Source organism: Heptranchias perlo, chromosome 31 (assembly GCF_035084215.1).
Source record: "Heptranchias perlo isolate sHepPer1 chromosome 31, sHepPer1.hap1, whole genome shotgun sequence".
Lineage (NCBI taxonomy): Eukaryota > Metazoa > Chordata > Chondrichthyes > Hexanchiformes > Hexanchidae > Heptranchias > Heptranchias perlo.
In genome coordinates, this window is record NC_090355.1 from 2,326,425 (window position 1) to 2,344,331 (window position 17,907).

At 43.4% G+C, this 17,907-nt stretch overlaps 1 protein-coding gene across 1 annotated transcript in view; it reads right to left on the reverse strand.

Moving 5' to 3' along the window:
• Nucleotides 1–17,907, reverse strand: part of LOC137300372 (glutamate receptor ionotropic, NMDA 1) — a 223,097-nt gene that overhangs the window by 36,964 nt on the left and 168,226 nt on the right. Inside the window, exons 14-19 of the mRNA XM_067969456.1 lie at nucleotides 16,685–16,797; nucleotides 12,583–12,731; nucleotides 10,038–10,195; nucleotides 7,990–8,151; nucleotides 3,921–4,030; nucleotides 1,212–1,357 (exon numbers count right to left, since the gene is read on the reverse strand). Coding sequence (XP_067825557.1) covers nucleotides 1,212–1,357; nucleotides 3,921–4,030; nucleotides 7,990–8,151; nucleotides 10,038–10,195; nucleotides 12,583–12,731; nucleotides 16,685–16,797 — 838 coding nt within the window. The remainder of the gene's footprint in view (nucleotides 1–1,211; nucleotides 1,358–3,920; nucleotides 4,031–7,989; nucleotides 8,152–10,037; nucleotides 10,196–12,582; nucleotides 12,732–16,684; nucleotides 16,798–17,907) is intronic.

Below are 17,907 nucleotides of genomic sequence, written 5' to 3' on the forward strand. Positions count from 1 at the left end.
TCCAACTGAGATTAATCTGACCCACAATACAGAGGCAAAGCACTAACTGAGATTATAGAGTGCATAGTACAGGGGCAAAGCACTAACCGAGATTATATAGAGTGCACAGTACAGGGGCAAAGCACTAACTGAGATTATATAGAGTGCACAGTACAGGGGCAAAGCACTAACTGAGATTATATAGAGTGCACAGTACAGGGGCAAAGCACTAACTGACAATATTCAGGGTGCATGATACAGAGGGACTGCACTAACTGACAGGGTGAGGTGTGAAGTGAACTAGAAATCTGAAGTATTTTGCTTTTGAACTAGAAATCTAATGTCTTGATGTATATTCAAGGTTGCTTTGGCGATTAGGCTGGTGTTACTAATTATTGTGTGTGACCCCAGATTTAAATCACAAGCTGGCATTTCTATCCTAGCACCTTTTAGTGTATGCACAGGAGCATAGTGATGCAGGAGGCCGTTCTGCGTGCAGCATATCCATATTACACGTGTGTGGAAACATCCCATCGAGAACCCACAGTGTAAATGGGGCATTTCCACAACACTGAATTTACATATACACACACACACACACACACACACACACTGTGAGAGTGGATTGGGCACCAGGGCTTAGCCTAAAACATCTACCTAGTAACACGATGATGGCCAAAACCAGCCAGAGACAGTCGGAGTCTGGGGCTAGGTAACAGAGGGAGCTATTTCAAGAATTCTTAGTGAATTCTCACTAGAATGATATTTCACCTTTTTGTGCCGATTTTCAAAATGAATAAAAGTATTTAGAAACCTATGGGAGGGGCACCATCCTAATGAGGAAGTGTAACTTGTTCACACCGTCACATAATTTACGTCAAAGTGCATTATTGTGGTATTGCGGATAATGCAAAGAACATGATGTGTGAAGTTTTCAGCTCCTCTTGTTCCACAGACTAAAAAAAGAAATTGCCAAATGTGTCTTCATTGAGACAATGTCCCTTTAATGAGGTTCTGCAGTCACTGCTCCTGGCCCAGGACTAACTGTGCTGTCTCTGGCGTGGCGATCACAGCATTCAGTGCACTTTGATCTAAAGTTATGGATGTGAGATTCTCAGGTTGTTTTACGCCCGCGGTTTTGCTGTGGCAATTATTAAACAGGACTTTATGCCTCTAGGTTGCACCTCACTGATGTAATCTAGGAGACTCTGGGACCATATCCTTGAACTTACCTGCAAATTCTTCCTCCAGACGTTGACAGCAGCAAAGGCCAGCTGCATCTGCTTCCTTCGAGCGTCTTTGTGGCGCTTGTAAGCAATCTCAATGAATATCAAGAATATTCCTGCAACAATCCCTCCAGCAACCAACATAAAGACGCCTAAAGGACAGGAAACAAAGCAAGAGGTCAAATATCCACAATGAAACCTTACTTTAATTCAGGAATCAAACTGCAACTTCCAGCAAATCCTATTTCTTTTCCCCATCTGTGTGTGACCAACCCAGCAGTGACTGACCTGCAGATATCCTTCTGCTAGTACAGCTTTCTAACACACAAGAGAGGTATATGGGAGTAGTTAATCAGCTGGCTACCAATCTCACAGAGTAATGGCCAGGGCTGGCAATTTTGGACAAATCCTTGGTGTGAGATTTTCAGTCCTGAGTTACTTGAGACACCATCTCACCAAAACATAAATGTGGTTAGAGGTGGCAACTTGTGCTCATCACGCACAGGTGCTGGGTTCATCTTTAATCTGAACTCACTGTCCTGTTACCCTGGATACAGTCTTAATCTGAACTCATTGTCCTGATACCCTGGATACAACCTTAATCTGAACTCACTGTCCTGCAACCCTGGGTCCAGTCTTAATCTGAACTCACTGTCCTGTTACACTGGATCCAGTCTTAATCTGAACCTTCTGTCCTGTTACCCTGGGTCCAGCTTTAATCTGAGCTCACTGGATACAGCCCTTCCAGTCATCAATTACCTGGAAGAGACGGTCTCACAAGGAAAGGTAGATATTGGCTGCTGTATAACAGCAACATCATAATATTATTCGGCAGAGTCAACATGGTTTTATGAAAGGGAAATCGTGTTTGACAAAATTATTAGAGCTTTTTGAGGATGTAACTAGCAGGGTAGATAAAGGGGAACCAGTGGACTTGGAAAATTGGATTTTCAAAAAGGTATTCGATAAAGTGCCACATAAAAGGTTGTTACACAAGCTATGGACTCATGGGGTTGGGAGTAACATATTAGCATGAATAGAGGATTGGTTAACGGACAGAAAAGAGAGTAGGGATAAACGGGTCATTTTCAGGTTGGCAGGCTGTAAGTAGTGGGGTACCACAAGGATCTGTGCTTGGGCCTCAGCTATTTACAATCTATATTAATGACTTGGATGAAGGGACTGAGCGTAGTGTAGCCAGGTTTGGTGACAATACAAAGCTAGGTAGGAAAGTAAGCAGTAAGGAGGACACAAAGAGTCTGCAAAGGGATAGGGACAGCTTAAGTGAGTGGGCAAGAAGCTGGCAGATGGAGTATAATGCAGGGAAATGTGAGGTTATTCACTTTGGTAGGAAGAATAGAAAAACAGAATATTGTTTAAATGGTGAGAAACTATTAAATGTTCGTGTCCAGAGAGACTTGGGTGTCCTGGTACAAGAAACACAAAAAGTTAGCATGCAGGTACAGCAAGCAATTAGGAAGGCAAATAGCATGTTGGCTTTTATTGCAAGGGGGTTGCAGCACAAGAGAAAGAAAGTCTTACTATAATAATACAGGACTTTGGTGAGACCTCACCTGGAGTATTGCATACAGTTTTGGTCTCCTTATCTAAGGAAGGATATACTTGCCTTAGAGGCAGTGCAACGAAGGTTCACTAGATTAATTCCTGGGATGAGGGTTGTCCTATGAGGAGAGGTTGAGTAGAATGGGCCTATACTCTCTGGAGTTTAGAAGAATGAGAGCAGATCTCATTGAAGCATATAAGATTCTGAGGGGGCTTGACAGGGTAGAGAGGTTGGGGTGATTTTAAACCCCAAAATCGGGTGGGTTGGTGGCGGGTGGGAGTTGAAAATAGTTGGTTTTTGGGTCGTGACCGCAACCCAGCTTTATTTCCAGGTTTAACATTGGCGCGGAGAAGTACAGACTTCCCACTGGGAATGCAAAGTCCTAAAATGTTGCGGTTGCAACCCAAAAAAACAACTATTTTCAACTCCCACCCGCCCCCAACCCACCCGTTCTTGGGGTTTAAAATCACCCCCGTTGTTTCCCCTGGCTGGAGAGTCTAGAACTAGGGGCCAGAGTTGCAGGATATAGGGTCAGCCATTTAAGACTGAGATGAGGAGGCATTTCTTCACTCAGAGGGTTGTGAACCTTTAGCATTCTCTACCCCAGAATCAAGGGATATGGGGATCGGGCAGGAAAGTGGAGTTGAGGTAGAAGATCAGCCGTGATCTGATTGAATAGCAGAGCAGGCTTGAGGGGCCTGCTCCTATTTCTTATGTTCTTAACTGTTACAAAGAACCCCCTCAAGAAAGGCAAGCTTTTAAAGTTAAAGCAAATTGACAGCTGCTGTCCTATCAGTCCCCTTTTAATGAATGAAAACAGCTGATTGTCCTTTCTGCAATTTGTGTTTATTCAGAATCACTGGCAGTAAGAGGCTGGTGTGTAATGCTCTGTGCACCCATTCTACTTTCATGGGTTTGCATGCTGTGCTGGCAGTATAAACGGGTGGCTTTGTTTATTTTGCTGGCATAAAATTGACTATTGTGCTGGCAGTATGATTAAGGAGGCTCCACTATTACACTGGAATGATGGGGACCGAAAGCTAATTGATAATTGTATTGGATCCTTGAGAGTCTTTACTCCTAAGCGCTACTGCAAAGCAGCGAAATGTGGACTTAGCATCAGATAAGTGGATGGCTCATAGGACAATTACCTGCCATGTTTTCAAAGGTGAGGGTTGCTGGAGCATTGCTTCGAGAGTCGCACTCCTGATATCTGACCCAGGTCTTGTCCAGATCCTCCATAAAGCCATTCTCATGGAAACTAAAAGAGATTGAAAAAAAAATATTCACTGAGTATTCTGAAAGGAACTGGACACTCTGTTATAGGTCCTTCAGGGAGCTAATCCCCATGTGTGTTGCCGATTTTCCCGGGTCTGCGTCCGGGTACACTAGATCACCTGGGCACGCGAATAAAGGAAAATCATGGGGGTCAGAGCAGATGCCTGTGAAAGAACCCACCGTGTTTTTCTCCATTAATTTAAATGGAGGAAACTTGGGTGGATTCTTTTATAAGCAGGCCCTACAATCCAGAATTTTTTGATTCGCTGCATCATAAATATAAGATAGTCACTAATAAATCCAATAAGGAATTCATGAGATCATCTTTACCCAAAGAGTGGTTAGAATGTGGAACTTGCTACCAAAAAGAGTAGTTGCGGCAAATAGCATCGATGCATTTAAGGGTAAGCTAGATAAGCACACAAGGGAGAAAGGAATATAAGGTTATGCTGATAGGGTTAGATGAAGTAGGGAGGGAGAAGGTTCGTGTGGAGATTACCACCTGCATAGACCAGTTGGATCTAATGGCCTGTTTCTGTGCTGTACATTTTATGTAATTCTATGCATCTAGTCGGTCCAATGTATCAGGGCACAGACCAGGGAAAATCTCTCCTGTGACTTCAGTGCCTATACCTTCTGATTATAATGTATTATCATTTTGCTTTAAGCATGCAGTGCACTTTTATGACATGTGTCGTAGCAAATTTGCAACTCCACATTAGCCATAAATTTGGGTTGGAACCATCCTTTTGAGAAATCGGGGAAAAAAACAAATTAAGCCGATTCCAGGTCGAAACTCCCTTAAATTACGTACAATCTAAGTTTTAGATTTCTTTTTTCTTGTTCAAACAGCTTGATGACAGTTTCCATAGGAGGACCGTGAACCTTATGATCTAAAACTTGCTTTTTTTGATTTTGGCCTTGCTTCAATAACATTAAACAATTAGTCAGAAATTATATAGGATTTCCACTCCGCCGTTAGTCTTTCAAGAGACTGAAAACATCACATATTAAACCATATCACATATTAAACCCATCACATATTAAATCAGTACAGGCCTAAACAATTAACTAATTTGCAGTATTTACTATTGGGCAAATAGTATGCAGCAGAATAAAGATGCATAAAAGATCTAGATATGATGCACAGGGGAATAATTTATCTTTCAGGTCTTCCTTCACAGTGCAGCTTTATCCTTCATAAATAGGAGTTCACAGAAAATACACAAGCCAATCATTCACACAGCTCTGACCAAACACCAGAAATCCAGGGAGAACTGCAGAATACAGAAAATTCCTCTGGTTTTAGCCCCACCGTTACATCAGGCTGTTAATTACCATGATCACAAAGGTCACAAAAATAAGTACATGTGAGGGAAGCCATTTAGCCCAATGAACTTATCCTTCCACAGAAACCTACAATCCCTCCTCATCACTCCAGGGAACTGCTTCTTGCCTCTTCTGCCGTACCCAGTGACCATTCCACCTAGAACATTCTTCACTCCTTGTGCAAAAACGTGTTTGCTGACATGAGTCATGAACTTACCTTTTATCAGTTTGTAGCTATGTCCCCTTGTCATGCAACTTGAAATAGTGCTCCGGGTTAGCCTGAACCATTCACTTAGTAGGGAAGTATCCTTGCTCCAATCATCTTCAACTGCTTCCTCAATTACTTTCCTTCCATTATAAGGTTAGAAGTGAGAACTTGGAAGGAGGCTCAGTAGGATTGTTTACTTGGGGCACTTTTGTCTGAAGACACTTGTAAATGTTCAGCCGTGTCTTTTGCACTCATGCTGGGGTCCACCGTGATTGAGTTTGATGATGTTCATGGAGCCTCCTTCTCCAGTTAGTTGCCTGGTTGTCCTCCACCATTCTTGACTAGATGTGGTAAGGATAGAAAACTTTGCCCCTGATCCGGTGGTTGTGGGTTCACATAGCTCTGTATATAGCTTTCTGTTTTTGGTGCTTAGCGTGCAGGAATCCCTTTGTAGTAGCTACACTAGTTTGGTGTCTCATTCTAAGGTATGCCTGGTGCTGGTCCTGGCACACTCCTCTACACTCACCACTGAACCAGGGATGGTCTCCCACCTTGATGGTGATGTAGGAGTGAGGGATGTGCTGGGCCATGAAATTACAGATTAAGGACATAAGAACGTAAGAAATAGGAGCAGAACTAGGCCATATGGCCCCTCGAGCCTGCTCCGCCAGTCAATAAGATCATGGCTGATCTCCTACCTCAACTCCACTTTCCTGCCCGATCCTCATATCCCTTTATTCCCCTAGAGTCCAAAAATCTATCTATCTCAGCCTTGAACATATTTAATGACTCAGCATCCACAGCCCTCTGGGGTAGGGAATTCCAAAGATTCACAACACCGTGAGTGAAGAAATTCCTCCCCAGCTCAGTCTTAAATGGCCGACCCCTTATCCTGAGACTATGCCTCCTGGTTCTAGACTCTCCAGCCGGGGAAACTACCTCTCAGCATCTAGAGATTGCAGAGATTGTGGTGCTTTTGATGACCCTCATGGATGCCCAGTTTTGCTTGATCTGTCTTTGGTCTGTCCCACTTAGCACAGTGGCAAACAACTCAGTGAGACAAAGTCTTCACATGGACTTGTGCTGTGGTCACTACTACCAATGATATCGTGGTCATCCTCACCTACCGATCTGCCATATGTCTATGGCAGATAGGTAGGTGAGGATGATGTTAACTAGATTACTTCTTCATATTGGTTTCCTCACCACCTGACACAGGCCCAGTCTGGCAGCTATGTCTTTCCGGACTTGGCCAGCTCAGTCAGTGGTGGTACTACTGAGCCACTCTTAGTGGTGGACATTGAAACTTCCTACCCAGAGTACATTCTGTACCTTTGCTTCCCTCTAGCATCCTCCAAGTGATGTTCAACATGGAGGAGTACTGATTTGTCAGTTGAGCAGTGGAGGGCAATAGGTGACAATCAGCAGAAGGTTTTGTTGACCTTGTTTGATCTGAAGTCATGTGACATCATGGGGTTCAGAGTCAATGTTGAGGACCCCCCCCCAACTGCCTACCACTGCGCCCTCACCTCTGGCGGGTCATTCCTGCCGGTGGGAAAAGACGTACTCAGGGATGATGATGGTGGAGTCTGGGTTGTTAGCGGGTGGATATGATTCTGTGAGTTTAACCATGTCAAGTTATTGCTTGACTAGTCCGTTGGGACAGTTCTGCCAATTCGGGCACTAGCCTCCAGATGTTAATGAGGAGAATTTTGCAAGATTGACTGGGCTGAGATTACCAAAGTCTTGTTTTGATGATACTAATAAAAAGCAAAACATTTCAGATGGTGGACATCCGAAACAAAAACAGAAAATGCTGGAAACACTCAGTGGGTCAGTCAGCATCTGTGGAGAAAACAGATAAGTTAACAATTCAGGTGTAGACCCTTCATACTGATAAAGGTTCTACCCCTGAATCGTAAACTTACCTGTTCTCTCCACAGATGCTGATTGACCTGCTGAGTGTTTCCAGCATTCTCTGTTTTTCCAGCATGCTCTGTTTTTGTCCTGATACGATGCCTGGGTCATTGCTGATGGGTCCATCAGACTGAGCATGATTTTGAGGGAGAGGAGCTGATTGAGCAGCACGTGGAACGAGAGGAATGATTGTGTTGGGTTTAGAGTGAGAGGCTAAATTAAGCTGGATGTGTAGTGAGAGGGGACAGATTGATTTGGGTTTGGAGTAAGAGGATAGCTCAAACTTGGTGTGGAGAGAGAGGGAATATATTGATTTGCGTTTAGCCTGAGGGGACAGATTGAGCTGAGCTTTGAGTAATGGGGTACAGAGTGAAGTGGGTTTGGAGTGAGGGGGAGAGACTGAGTTGGATTAGAAAACAAAGTTTGAAGATTACAATGTCAAACACGGATTTTTCCAGGAGGAAGAAGGTGCAGCATTAGGCCCTTACCTCAGTATAGCGAGTGACACGGCCTGCTTCCACGGACTGTCCTTTCTCATTCCAATACCGAACCCTGATCGAAAGAACAGCTCGCCTGTGGTGATCAGATCACACTTCTGTGAGGCCTCAAACTCCAGCACAGCTGAGTCCCAGATAAATGCGTGCAGTTTTCTGGAATGAAACAGACTCTGATGAGCAGCGGCTTTCACTGTGTCTATTTAAGGATCTGAATAGTGTAACAGCCCCATGCCACCAAAACCCTTTCAGGACTGCAGCAGAGGCATCTGTACCAAACATGGCCTCTGATAAGATCGATTCTGGCTGGATTTACTGACTATTCATAGTCAATAGGAGGTAAATGTAGTCCAAATGAATTTCATATTCTGGACTGAATTTATCCATCAAAAGCTTCTGATGCTACTATACCACACTGAGCATCATAATGTCCAGTGATTGCTTAATGCTGTGCTGTGATATACAGGCTGTAGTCTGGAATATTCCCTGGCTGACTGCCTGCTTGCTGCTATCTGTACATAAGAATCCAATCTTTTCTTACAAAGTCCTGCCAGATTACCTTACATAGAAATTCAACCCAATCTAGCCCCTCTTCAGGTACAGACTGGAGTTACGTAAAGTAGGCTGGAGGGTCACCTGGCTGGTATAAGGAACTCTGCGGAGAGGGTCTAATCTTCTAAATTGCAGCAGGAATTCTGGGCACTGTCCAGGCATCAACATTTGTTGTGACCTTTTCATTCCTTAGAATTTTAATAAAATTGGTAAGCCACAACTGGGATTTTTTTTTCCCACACAGTAACAGAAAAGTGGAACAGATTTCAATTTAAGCAGTTAATATTAAGACCTTGAAAAAGGAGTTTGATATATGTGTATTTGGTTAAAAGCTGAACCCGGTGTTTATAGATATTGCAGATGTGCCCAGGAGTAGGTCTGCCAGGGCATCCGCCCCTCATGCTAGGCGTCTCAGAGTAGTACTGCAGATATACACAAGAAGAGACCTGCCTGGGCATCAACTGCTCATGCTAGGCGCCTCACAGTAGTACTGCAGATGTACACAGGGCAAGGCCTGATCAGGCTTTAACCGTTTTTGTTCTCATCTGACATCCACACTGTAGTTTTTCCTTCAGGCTTCACTGGATAACGATCGGGAGTGGGAACCATGGCTGATTGTTTCCCCTTCACTAGCCCAATGATGCTGAAGTCAATCATGCCCCCATTTGCTGCACCAGCTGAGGTCAACTAACATTTTGACTCAAGATTGAATCTGGGACCTTCCTCATCTGTATAGCTCAGAACCACAACATGCACTGACTTATCATAGCATGCACTGCATCACCCACTGTATCACGCACTGCATCACCCTCAACATGCACTGACTTGTCCATATCATGCACTGCATTACCACTGCATCGCTCTCAATATGCACATTATCCATTGAATACACTGCATTACCCACTGCATCGCTCTCAACATGCACTACATTATCCATAGCATGCACTGCTTTACCCACTGTATCGCGCACTGCATCACCTTCAAAATGCACTACATTATCTATAGCATGCATTAACCCACTGCAACACCTACAGCATTCATTGGATTACCCACAACATGCACTGCAGTACCCACTGCACCTATAGCATCCACTGCATTACTCACAGGCACCATATCAGCAGCTCACCAGAATCTCACACAAGTGCCCATATTTCATATGTGAGTTTAGACAGTGAATGACTGCAGGCTATTTGACCATGTAGGTCATCATAGCCAAGCCTAACCATATCCATTTGTTGGCTGGAGACTCCAGTTGATAGTTAGTTCATTAGCCCTGGTCACTAAAGTAAATTGTAGCAAGCCCAATGCTGCCCTGTTTGAGATCAGTTAACTCAGTAAAGCCTAGAAATCGAATGTGGTCCTTGTGGTGTGCAAAGTTCAGTGCTGCACAGGGTAGAGTCCCATTATTTTGTATACTTTTACAGAATGACCCATTCCAGGAGCAGTGTGAGGAGGATTAATGTCCCGAGAGGTTGTTGTGAGAGTATTACCCGTCTCTCACAGCCTGGATAGCATCAGCTGCATTCTCGTAATTGTGCTTCTCCATGTGCCGGTACATGGTGCTCAGTTCCACCTGCCGGCGGAAGTAGATATCCACAGAGCTCTGCTTCACTGTAGCATAGATGAACTTATCTGAAGGATTTCGAAGCTGCAAACAAAACATAAAGATGGGTTAAAAGTGCTCGGATGGTTACTCCACATTCACAATGCGAGGAAATACTGGGGAAAATTTTCAGCTTACTGTCCGACCCTAAAACTGGTGTTGTGGATCAGCCGCCCGTTGTAGAAACCGCCCGATTCACATTTCCATTGAAAATCTAGTCCACAGTCTCCAATTTCATTTAGGAATACAGTCCTATATTTGAGTACGGGAATGCAGCTCTGGATTTGAGTGTGAGAATACTGCTCCAGATTTGAGTGTGAGAATACTGCTCCTGATTTGAGTGTGAGAATACTGCTCCTGATTTGAGTGTGAGAATACTGCTCCTGATTTGAGTGTGAAAATACTGGTCTGGATTTGAGTGTGAGAATACTGCTCCTGATTTGAGTGTGAGAATACTGCTCCAGATTTGGGTGTGAGAATACTGCTCCTGATTTGAGTGTGAGAATACTGCTCCAGATTTGGGTGTGAGAATACTGCTCCTGATTTGAGAGTGAGAATACTGCTCCTGATTTGAGTGTGAGAACACTGGTCTGGATTTGAGTGTGAGAATACTGCTCCTGATTTGAGTGTGAGAATACTGCTCCTGATTTGGGTGTGAGAATACTGCTCCTGATTTGAGTGTGAGAACACTGGTCTGGATTTGAGTGTGAGAACACTGGTCTGGATTTGAGTGTGAGAATACTGCTCCGGATTTGGGTGTGAGAATACTGCTCCGGATTTGGGTGTGAGAATACTGCTCCTGATTTGAGTGTGAGAATACTGCTCCTGATTTGAGTGTGAGAATACTGCTCCTGATTTGAGTGTGAGAACACTGGTCTGGATTTGAGTGTGAGAATACTGCTCCTGATTTGGGTGTGAGAATACTGCTCCTGATTTGAGTGTGAGAATACTGCTCCTGATTTGAGTGTGAGAACACTGGTCTGGATTTGAGTGTGAGAACACTGGTCTGGATTTGAGTGTGAGAATACTGCTCCTGATTTGAGTGTGAGAATACTGCTCCTGATTTGAGTGTGAGAACACTGGTCTGGATTTGAGTGTGAGAATACTGCTCCGGATTTGGGTGTGAGAATACTGCTCCTGATTTGAGTGTGAGAATACTGCTCCTGATTTGAGTGTGAGAATACTGCTCCTGATTTGAGTGTGAGAACACTGGTCTGGATTTGGGTGTGAGAATACTGCTCCTGATTTGGGTGTGAGAATACTGCTCCTGATTTGAGTGTTGTAATGTTTCTCCAGATTTGAGTGTTGTAATACTGTTCCAGATTTGAGTGTGGGAATGCTGCTCCAGATTTGAGTGTGGGAATGCTGCTCCAGATTTGAGTGTGGGAATGCTGCTCCAGATTTGAGTGTGGGAATGCTGCTCCAGATTTGAGTATGGGAATGCTGCTCCAGATTTGAGTGTGGGAATGCTGCTCCAGATTTGAGTGTGGGAATGCTGCTCCAGATTTGAGTGTGGGAATGCTGCTCCAGATTTGAGTGTGAGAATCCAACTCCGGCATGGGATGCAGGCAGCAGATTAAAAAGTTTCTATATCATACAAAAAGCTTTCGCCCTCCCACATGCTAGTGCAAGTATTCGTGGGGGTAGGTCAGCAATGTTTCACTTGTCACACCCTGAGCACTAATACATAAAGCCATCGTACCTTTTTTTCCAATCTTAAAAAGGAAATTTAATAGAAATTTTGTTTTATCTTTCTACAACAATAAAGTCCAAAATAATGAGAAAAAATAACTTTATGGACAAAGGAACATTGTATGAACATTGTATGAACGCATTAAGTGTTTGTTGTTACTGTCGCTAACACTAGGTTCATTAAAGCATAGCAGTACAGTAAGGAACAAGTTGAAAAAGGAGTCACGAAGAACAGGGGAGTGCCACAAAGTGGACATTTCACTTTTACAGCTGTTTTCTGCCCAGCTCATTCAATCAAAAGAAGTGTGTACACATCAGAAAATATTTATAAAAAGTCTACTCCAAACTATTAGAAAATGCTCCAAATAATGTGTGAAAAATCAAGATTTTCTGGAGAAGCAATCCGTAGACTTCTTCCCATTCCAATTTCATATACAAAGTAGAAGATATTTACTTCTGGAACTGCCACTACACCAATGGTGAAAATAGATCCTGGATTTGAGTGTGGGAATGTGGGAAATTTTAGCATTAATGGGCAGATAATCATGTGGCTACAAACTGGATCTCAGTGCCTAAATTAAGAGATGTGTTCCTGTTGCAAAAAGCTCTGCTCAACAGCAGACTGATTCAATTCTGTGATAATTGTGAGAGCTCATGGTGTAGTGTCTGTGATGTGCTGTACCATGGGGGCCTTGTATTGCTCTGTCCTTAGACCAGTTATACCAGAGTGCAAACTTTACCCTGGGGTCGTTGATTCCTGTAATCCGCTCCTCGGGCCTGTCCAACACCAGGAAAGCTGCCAGGTTGGCAGTGTATGAGGCAACGATAATCATAGCAAATCCAGCCCAAACCATGCCTAAGATTCGAGCAGAAAAACTTCTTGGAGCCCCTGGAAACATAGATTGGAGAGGCACCGGTTAGCGAATAGCAACTTCATTCTTTATCATCTCAAACACACTCCATATCCTCTCTGTGCTACTTACTTCCCACTTTTTAACCAGTTTTCCCATATCCCAGAGCATTCCTATGTGTCCGGAGAACACTGTCTAAAATCTGTCCCTCACAGGAAGCCCTCATCTTCTCCACAACCAATTGTTCAGTCTCCCCTCTTGGTGAGCATCTTCCAGCTCAGGAGCAGTCATAAGAATATTAGGAACAGGAGGAGGCCATTCAGCCCCTTAGCTTACTCTGCCATTCAATTAGATTAAAGCTGATCTCTACCTCAACTCCATTTACCCAGCTTTGTTCCGTATCTCTTGATACCCTCGCCCAACAAAAATCTATCAATCTCGGTCTTGAAAACTCCAATTATATTAGCATCCCAGCCCTATAGATGACTATAAGTGGTCTTTTAGAAGGGTGTGATTCAAGATAAGTAAACTGTGAGTAGTAACCAACTGAGAATTGGATAGGATTTATTTAACTAGTCAATTTCCCGTGGCTTTGTACAGAGGGAAACAAGACCAAGTGTAGTCTTCAAATGAGACAGGGTTAGGGAGAAGGGACAATTGGAGCAGTCTGGGGTTAGAAGGAGATATATATCAGTAGAATATACCCTTTCCACCATCAGACAGTGATAATAGTGAAGACAAAGAGGAGGAGGTGCAAGAAGATTCTGTAGGTCTGATGCATGCGAAGGAAACCTTATTGACCTAAGTCAGTCCCCATTTTAAAGTCATGCAATTTGTCATTATTTTTGTATAAAATGTTGATTTCTTATTAATATTTATAGTTAAATAGCAAAAACTTATGGCAGATTAGGAGAAGATAAATAGAGTTGGTTGGAGCATAGGGGTTTCTGTGGAGTACAGGCTGAGGAACTAAGAAATGTTAAACAGAGCCAGTATAGCACCACCATTGGTGGGAGACTGTAATTACTTCTTGACATGTTTACATAGACAGTTCCCATTATAAATGTGGACACAACAATTTATAATGGAAAAAGTTGATACAAAAGTGCGACAAAAGCATGTCCACAGGAAGTAAGGTTTTGTAGACAGGAAGTGCGTGCAGACATAAGAATTATATATAGATTTAGCAATTCCAATGCTTCTAGACCTTTTTTTAAATGAAAGTTAGTGTCTGTAAGTACCCAGGAAGGTGTTTCAAATCATGCCGGAACAAACTGGTAAAAGGCTGATCAGGAGGTGACAGCCCAAAGATTGTTCAGGAGCTGATTTCCCAAAGATTGTTCAGGAACATAAGAGATAGGAGTAGGCCATTTGGCCCTTTGAGCCTCCTCCGCCATTCAATGAGATCATGGCTGATCTGATTCTGGCCTCAACTCCACTTTCCCGCCTGTTCCCCATATCCTTTGACTCCCTTGCTGATCAAACATTTGTCTGACTCAGCCTTGAATGTATTCAATGACTCAGCCTCCACAGCTTTTTGGAGCAAAGAATTCCAAAGGTTCACAACCCTCTGGGAGAGGAAATTTCTCCTCATCTCCATTTTAAATGGGTGACCCCTTATTCTGAGACTTTGCCCCCTAGTTCTAGATTCCCCCATGAGGGGTAACATCCTCTCAACATTTACCCTGTCAAGCCCCCTCAGAATCTTATATGTTTCAATAAGATCTCCTCTCATTCTTCTAAACTCCAGTGAGTATAGACACAGCCTGCTCAATCTAAAGTTTAATCAGGAGTTGATAGCACAAAGATTGATCAGGAGCTGATAACCCAAAGACTGATCAGGAGCTGATAACCCAAAGATTGATCAGGAGCTGATAACCCAAAGACTGATCAGGAGCTGATAACCCAAAGATTGATCAGGAGCTGATAACCCAAAGATTGATCAGGAGCTGACAATTCTGATTAAAAACTGTTAAATCTTTACTGCTTCCAGTTCTGACGACAGGTCATCACACTGAAACGTTAACTCTGTTTCTTTCGCCACAGATGCTGCCTGGCCTACTGAGTATTTCCAGCATTTCTGTTTATTTCAGATTTCCAGCATCTGCAGTATTTTGCTTCTGAGCTCTGGTTGTACTTATTTCCCACTTCTGCTAGCAGGTTAAACATCAATGGCCCTGGTTCCTTTTTGGATATCACTGAGAGTTCATCAGCAAGACTGTGCAGGATATTGAAGGGGTGCTGTCTTCGTGAGAAAGTGTGTATTTGACAGCCTATTCTTCTTGGTTTTCAAGTACACAAAATATTTATATAAATGATAATGAAACAAATTTATGTTAATTAAAAATGACTCCTTTCTCTGTCATTAAGAAAATGACCCTTAAATCAAATGAATTTCTAGTAATTGGGTCATAAAAACATTCAGTAAGCTACTGTAATCTTTCTGAACTTTAACCTTAACTTCTCTAAATCAAAGTGCTTGGGTACTACAAGACTGAGGGAGTGAAACTTAAGGCAGCAGTTATGGTGTTTATTGTATAATTTTCAAGTGTTGACGTTGTTCAACAAAGCTTGGCTCAATGATAGAAAGAACTTGCATTAATATAGCGCCCTTCACGACCTCAGGATGCCCCGAAGCGCTTTACAGCCAATGAAGTACTTTTGAAATGTGGCTACTGTTGTAATGCAGGAAATGTGGCAGCCAATTTGTGCACAGCAAGATCCCACATACAGCAAGATGATAATAACCAGGTAATCATTGGCCAGGACACCGGGGAGAACTCCATTGCTCTTCTTCGAATAGTGCCATGGGATCTTTACGTCCACCTGAGAGAACAGACGGGGCCTCGGTTTAACGTCATATCTGAAAGACAGCACATCTGACAGCGCAAAACTCCCTCAATACTGCAGTGAAGTGTCAACCGAGATTATGTGCTCAAGTCTCTGGAGTGGGACTTTAACCCACAACCTTCTGACTCAGGCAAGAGTGCTACCAACTGAGACACCGGTCACTGAGCATTCTCGCCTCCGGGTTCAAGCTGCACTCTTTGACTTGAGCACATAATCTAGTCTGATACTTTGTGCAGTACTGAGGAGTCAGTGGTGCTATCTTTCAGATGAGACGTTAAACTGAGGCCCGTGCAAACGAGCAGGTGGACATAAAGATCCCATGGCACTATTCAAAGAAGAGCAAGGAGTTCACCCCATTTTTTGACCAACATTCCTTCTACAATCAACACCATCAAAAACAGATTATCTGGTCATTCGTTAATTTGCTGTTTGTGGGATCTTGCTGTGTTGTCACAATTCCCTACATAACAGCAGTGACTGCACTTCAAAAGTAACTTGTTAGTTGCAAAGTGCTTTGAGATGTTCTGAGCACATGATTAAATGATATATATATGCAAATTCTTTCTTTAAAGGTTACTTACTGTGTCAATGTGTGGGGTTCAGCAGAGTAAGACTTAGTCATTGTGGGTAATTTTGCAACTCTGCATCCCAACTGGGAGCCTTGCCATGCTAGAAATACATAACATAAATTTGTGCACTTGCTCAACGTGATTTTCCAAACATTATTTAAATTTCTGATATGTGCTCCGGGTGGGCAAGGTTTCCAGCCTAGAGTACGTAGTGAGAAAGCTACCCCTACTGTGTAACTGTACAGAGTTACTGTTTATTCAACTGGGTAAGGGATACTCACTGTGTAACTGTACAGAGTCACTGTTTATTCAGCAGGGTAAGGGTTACTCACTGTGTAACTGTACAGAGTCACTGTTTATTCAGCAGGGTAAGGGTTACTCACTGTGTAACTGTACAGAGTCACTGTTTATTCAACTGGGTAAGGGATACTCAGTTTGTCACTGTTTAGTTGCTGTTCTAACACTAATGGATTGAAGTAAATTAGTTACAGCATCTGGACTCAAATACTGAGTTGAAGCCCTTGGGGAGGAGACTCCATGCACTGCAGGTACACAGGCTTCCTTTCTCTCACCTTCTCCAATTCCAGAATTCAACAGTACTCCCCAGGAGAACCACATGGCCGAGGACAGGGTCAGTGCATCTTCCTCCTCCTCCTCACTGTTCACTTTAAATCGCCCAAAAGGACTGAAAGAAAGAGGTATGAGATGTTACAACACCCAGGAATCCACGGGCTGCCTATTTATGTTACAACAAAGGAGTATCCTTCTCAGGTCTCCTTCAAAGGATGGAGTCCTTGTTCACAGGGTGAAAGACTGAAAATGAATGGTACAAGGTTACTAACTACACAGCTGTGACAATATCCAACAGCTTCCAGGTAAAATATGAGGGGGTAGATTTTGACTTTTGGATGACCAACCGGTGGAGTGCTCCGGCCAATCGCCCATACCATTTGTCACTGTTTAATTGCTGTTCCAGCACTAATGGCTTGAAGTAAATTAGTTACAGCATCTGGACTCAAATACTGAGTTGAAGCCCTTGGATAGAGACTCCTTGCACTGCAGGTATGCAGGGAAGAGACGGTCGTGATTTTCAGGCACCGGCCTTATTTACATCGGACCACTGTGGTACATGGTGCCAAACAGGCATCCCGATGCAGCTCACTGGATTAAGGCTGGTTATTATCAGGTCTCCTCAGCCATCATCAAGGTAAATGCAGGAAGGCGGGTTGCGATTGCAGAGGGAGAGGGTCCCAGGACGGGAAGGCACGGCCGCGGGGTCGTCAATATAAATTACGAAAACATAGGGTTAGGTTTGATGCGAGGAGATATTTCTTTTCACACAAGGTCATCAACCTTTGGAATAGATTTCCAGATGTGCAATATGTATGGCATCACTACAGGCCTTCAAAAGAGAAGTGGATGAGTTTCTGAGAGTGAAGGACATATCAGGCTACAGTAGATGAAAGTTGGCTGTAATTAGTGATATTGGTTATGAAGATCTCCTAGAACTTGTTTGATTGCTTTTGGGGATCGGAGAGGAATTTCCCAGAGTCTTTCCTAAATTGGGTAAATTTTTTTCTTTTTTTTCTGTCTTTCCCAGGATATTTAAGGACTGGGTTGATGGGTTGATGGGTCGATGGGTGGGTGGATGGGTTAATGGGTTGATGGGTGGATGGGTTAATGGGTTGATGGGTGGATGGGTTAATGGGTTGATGGGTGGATGGGTTGATGGGTGGGTGGATGGGTTGATGGGTGGATGGGTTAATGGGTTGATGGGTGGATGGGTTAATGGGTT